General features: G+C 37.0%; 1 protein-coding gene across 1 annotated transcript in view; it reads left to right on the top strand.

Annotated features, from left to right (window-relative positions):
• TTC21A (tetratricopeptide repeat domain 21A) overlaps positions 1-5,133 on the top strand; it is a 34,739-nt gene extending 29,606 nt beyond the window's left edge. The window contains exons 26-30 of the mRNA XM_072412571.1: positions 893-1,088; positions 2,268-2,492; positions 3,547-3,667; positions 4,527-4,594; positions 4,678-5,133. Coding sequence (XP_072268672.1) covers positions 893-1,088; positions 2,268-2,492; positions 3,547-3,667; positions 4,527-4,594; positions 4,678-4,755 — 688 coding nt within the window. The 3' untranslated portion in view covers positions 4,756-5,133. The remainder of the gene's footprint in view (positions 1-892; positions 1,089-2,267; positions 2,493-3,546; positions 3,668-4,526; positions 4,595-4,677) is intronic.
• The last annotated feature ends 761 nt before the right edge of the window (positions 5,134-5,894 follow it).

The raw sequence follows: 5,894 nt of genomic DNA, 5'->3' as shown, positions 1-5,894 counted from the left end.
GTAAGTGTATCTTCTCCAGCCTTGGAGAGCTTTTATAAATCAGGTACTTTGTCTCTGCAGCCTCTCACTGCTCTGGCAGTTCAAGGACCAGACACAAATGTTATACTTTTATAATATGAACAGTGCATAGGAGTAGGGAGCACATCTCTATAGATCATATAGATTTATCTAGATCTAAATGATATACTGAAAATTTGGTAACTGTGTACTGTGATGGTCTTTTGGGGAACAATCCAATACATGCTAGCTAGGTAAATGATGGAGGTAATACTAGGGGGCTCATTTAAAACAGAAGGCACATAATGCTATCTGAACATGTTATCTATGTTTGTTATGCACCTCTGCACTACACACAGCATGACCCATTTCACCCTTAAAAATCATGCCACATGGAGTTCTTTCTGCTAAATAGAGCAGGTATGGATCTGTGGTTGGAAGAGAGCTGGCTATGTGACTTTACCAGGTTACATGACCAGACATTTTGCATTTTAGTATGTTGTTATTATTATCAAATAGTTACCTGACTGACAAGGAACTGTTACCATAAAAGTTGCCAGTTTTTTGTACTTTGTGAATTGTGATGCCCTAACAGAATGAACTGTTGGATCTTACACTACATAATTAACCTGAAGAAACTGTAGAGAAAACACAGATAAACTGTAAAATCTGAGGTCAATCCAATATGTATATCTGTGCAAACCATAATTTTTCCTTTGAATAAAACAGAAAAAGGGATAGAACCTGGTTTTATAATAGTAAGTAATATTTTTTGTGTTTTAAACCTAATAAAAAGTCAAACTCCAGATGTGGGACACCCAGAAAATTTTACAAAGTCTGTCATTAAGCTGTGTTTTTGAATGAAACCTGCATAGTATATTTTCCTGTTTTTTAGCTTATCCGGAGACAGGAGGGATTCCGAGAAGTTGGGTATTCGGACAGCTGAGAAATTGCTAAAGGAGTTTCACCCCCACACTGTGCTGGGTCAGAATCGGCTGACGATGCTGCAGTGCTACTGCCTGATGGCCACAAAAGATAAAAACAATGTGGAAACAGCACTTAGAATATTTACTGAAATGGCAACCAGAGAGGTAATGTTTACTACCTCCTAATCTTGTTTACTTTAACTTGACTAGTGCTGGATATTCACAGCACATGTTTAGGTGATATTATCCAAATAGTTTTCTAATTGCCTATGTAGACAGAATGACAGCCTCACTTTACATATCAAAAGCAACTAAACAGATTTCATAGATAATATGGAAATATTAATATTTTGCACACTTTGTAAATGTAAGCAGTTGAAATAGCAAGAAATACAATTAATTTGGAAGATTTCTGATGCCGTACAGAAAACAGTAGAAGGTCTCAAGCAATTGAATACCTGTGATCAGACTTTATCCTTTCTCAGTCACTGCTTTGTATATCCTTTATGTTTTTTAGAGTTCTGTAGAGGGGCATGATCAGAGTTGGGGATAACATCCAATAACATTCCTATGAGGATAGGGTTATACTTGACTGTGAGAGAGTGGCCTAGAGTTTGAAGAAATTAGGATTCATGAAATATAGGATCCATGCATATAATTATACATGTGGGGCCTGATTTATGAAAGCTCTTCAAGACAGATAGACTGAGATTGGAGGACCTGTGTGATCCAGCAGTCTATCTTCCCCAGTCTTGGAGAGCTTTAATAAATCAGGCCCATGGTGTCCCTACATATCAAGTAAACAGAATTTAGATACAAGAACTCCTGGCCGGCTTAGTTGCAGCCTGGGGAACAGGAAGTTCTAGATACTGGATTTCTGACAGCTCAAGGAGTTTTCAGAGCAAGTCACCCTAGTGGGAAATTTGGACCCTAAGTTTTTTCTTTGCTGTCTGTAGCCCACTGGGATGATTTACTTTTACCTTCTGTCTTGAAGAGTACATCTTTTCATAATTAGATTTCTCTATTTAAACAGTTATCACCTGAACATCTGTTATTCTTTAATGATTTTCCCTTACCTCCTGCTTTGGTGTCAACTCTTCTCTTCTTTACTCTATGCCCTGCTCAGAAAATATTTTGTCTTTACATAGACTTAATAGCAAGTTAATTGGGTTACTTATGTCTGTTTCATGACATTACCTGACATGTGCCATTACATTCTAAATCATGAAAAGCTATTTCTGTGTTTCTGGTTATCTTGTTCTCTCATATTGCCCTTCATGTCTGTCTCATATACACTCTATGTAGTTGAACCTGGTATGTTTATTATATTCCTTGTACTTGTAGAAGGAGAATGTCTCAGTCCTTCTAGCAATGGCCCAAGCATACATGATTCTTAAGCAAACACCCAGAGCAAGAAACCAACTAAAGCTTTTGGCCAAAGCTCGCTGGACAATGGAAGACGCTGAAGATCTTGAGAAGAGCTGGTTGTTGCTTGCTGATATATATATCAAATCAGGAAAATATGACATAGCTACAGAACTGCTAAAACGATGCCTTAATTACAATAAGGTTAGTTTTTTGAATTAACACTATAACATTACTATTCTAACATTAATTGTATGGTAACCATTTTACAAAGAGGATTACAGGGCAGTTCATCCTTTTCCTAACGTGTAAAGTAATCAATGTATTTCAATTGGCCTGGCAATGGTAAAACTTGTATTTACATTATTTATTTAATTAGTAATATTTGGATGACAAAATCATATTTGCCCACACACCTAGTTCTCTATTCCCTAGTGAAAACAGACAGCTGTGGGTAAAAATATGTTACAAGAATAATAGGGACCTATTCACCATACTGCATTGTTGTAACACTTGGCAATGCATGCTAAATGCATTTGTGTGATGTGGTGCTGTTAATTCTGTATGACACTCAATGCTCCTGGCTGATGGCATGTGCACTGCCTCAAATGGCACATGCACCATTTAATATGTTTATACTGCACTGGCATGAACAGGCCCCAAAAGCCTCTTCACATACTCACATTTTTGTAAGTTAAATATACATATGTTTACTACAAGAAAAAGCATTTTTCTGTATAAAGCGATTTGTTTATCAAACAGCAGCTGAAATCACTTCCTGTTTCCCACTGACTATGGAGGAAGTACACCCCCAGGGCATAATGTGGGCAGAGGCAAGTGGTCACTACACCACGGTCCACCCAATCACACCCAGACCTGTGGTAGCACTGACAGACAACTGAAGTTCCATTTACAAAAGGAACAACAGGACTCCATGTAAAATTACAGCAAATCCACTATTCCTTAGTAAACCTGTGTTCTCTCACACTGACCTGCCCATAGCCCAGACCTCACCATGCAGTTACCTTTCAGGTAAGTGGTAGCCCACCGAGCTCCAGTGAAAAGGGGGAAACCGAGAGGTCACAAGATAAAAAAGCTATTTTCAGCATTTTTTTGCCAGTAAATACTGCTAGATATGTATGTATGAGTTTAATTTGAAACTACATTTGCTTTATTAGAGATCTGTTTAAGTTTAAAATGAAAAATATATGCATGACATTATTGTAAAATAACAGAAGTATTGCTCTACTTTTTCTAGTCTTGCTGCAAAGCATATGAATACCTGGGTTTTATTATGGAGAAGGAACAGTCATATAAAGATGCTGCAGTTAATTATAAACTTGCTTGGAATTACAGAAGTCAGTCCAGTCCAGCTGTAGGTGAGTGTTTGTGGTAAAGTATGGCACTTTGTAAAGAATGATGAAAATAAAAATATCTTGGCCTTTTACAATGCTAGTAAAAAAGTTAGTTTAGTTTTGAATACACTAAAGAAGGGTTTTTTGTTTATGCTTTGGGAATAACTCACCTTCGTCTTCCCTTTCACTTCCTGTATGAAAGGCATTACTGTCACTTGCCACTTTGGAAGAATTATGGAATATTGTTTCCAAGTGGCAGTGGCTATTAATACAGATATTTATCTGTCAGGGCTGCCAAATGCAGAAAATCAATGGCAGAGAGACAGTTATAGCCAGCTAGGAAGCAATGCCTGCCCCCGAGAAAACATAAATGCAACACATTCCTGCTATACGAATTCCTTACCTTTCATGAAGGTTGGTAAAACCAACAGCATTGGGCTGTTTTGGATAGCTTTGCACAACGCAGTTCAAACATAAGGATACAACAAAAACTATTGCCCAGTCTCTATGTCCAGTTAACACCAAAGCCATGTGTTGTTGTGTGCTGGGGAAATACAGACATGCTGCATTTTAATACATTGCTTAAAACATGGTAATGCATGCCAATGCAATGTACATCTCTGTCTAACACAGTCTCTTCACAAATAGAAAATGCTAAAAGAAAACTTTAAAAATACAGTTTAAATCACAGTAAAACACAGTGCAGAGCAATAAAAATGTGTGACAGCATATGTCAGCGTGCATGCGTTTTCTATGTGTTATGGTGTGAACAAGCCCAAAATGTGATAGCAACAAACCTGCAATGTCAGACAGATTATATCTTAACTTGAGCCGTCTCTGAAAATTTTAAAATACACAATGACATTCCCGATCATGTTTTTAGGTTTTAGGCTTGCATTTAACTATTTAAAGGACAAGAAGTATGTGGATGCCATAGATATTTGTCATAAGGTAAGTGTATGAAAAAAAACATTGATTCTGGAAAAGCCCTAAAATGTACAGTGTGTAATCTGAAGGTTTTCATTTCATTTTAGGTTCTTAAAGATCATCCCACATACCCGAAAATTAAAAAGGAGATACTAGAAAAGGCCCAAAGCAGTCTTAAATTATAATATTTTCTTATGTATATTTCCACCTGTTTTGCTGCCAGGCTTTTTTATTCATTTTATATGTATTCAATTTTTTTTTACAGTAAATTGTTTTGGTAAAGTATGTTGGCATTGTCTGTACACGTTATCTGATATGTTAAATGAAATTGTATTTTCTATATTAGCATTGATGTTATTGATGCAACTGTACATATGATAAAAAAACACCCATTCGTAATGCCTAATGTGTTGGGGTGCCATTCAGAATGGATTATATCACCACATGCTAATGCACATATTGTGCTGCAGTAAAGCATGTGCTATAAATACACATCATATATCCTAAAGGTGTACATCATACTGCATGGCCAGGCCAGCACATATGCTAACCATGAACAAACAGCAACTAACACTGCTGGGTTGTGTGCAGACTACTGCAAAATTCATCTAGTATAAAATAAATGAATGGTCAGCTCTCTTAGAACAGGTGACTGGTCATGTAACAGCCCACAATAGTTAGTTTACAGCACGGATAACCTGCCACTGGCTAGTGGACTCTAGTTCATCTGACTTCTCCTTTCCCTCCTATCAACAACCAAAAACTTTGAGACTTTGGATCAGATTTTCTAATGAGAAAGAAGTTTGAGAAATATGGTAACATTGATAGAGAAGAAAAGATCCCCCCTCCCACACAGGGATCTGTGGGGCAATTCATTCTATTAGGGGAATGTTCAGCTGTTGCACATGATATTGGACACCTTGCATTGTCCTCAGTGCAGGGATATCAGCAGAAGCTGATCACATCAGAGGTATTACAATTTGGTTTACTGGTGACTAGTTTATAATAATCAGACTTCAACTTTAATTCATGAATCATGAAGAAATATTCCTGTCGTGGTGATCAGTTCAAGTGGGCAGAAAGTGATACATAATCTTTATTATTCAATCAGAAACATCAATAGAAACACATTTTCTATTTCTACTCCCTTCCTTCTTGTAATGGTGCACAAGGGTACGTAAAAGCCTCCAAAATTATTAAAAATAAAACCCTAACACCCATTTTAACCATTCTACCATTATGCTACTGCATAGGAGCCTTTTGGAATTATAAGTGTGTTCTAACATATGTATAAGGGGGTTTATAGCAATTGTGGCCTCTTTCC

This window comes from Pyxicephalus adspersus, chromosome 5, assembly GCF_032062135.1.
Source record: "Pyxicephalus adspersus chromosome 5, UCB_Pads_2.0, whole genome shotgun sequence".
Lineage (NCBI taxonomy): Eukaryota > Metazoa > Chordata > Amphibia > Anura > Pyxicephalidae > Pyxicephalus > Pyxicephalus adspersus.
This window is presented reverse-complemented; position numbering and strand designations above follow the sequence as displayed.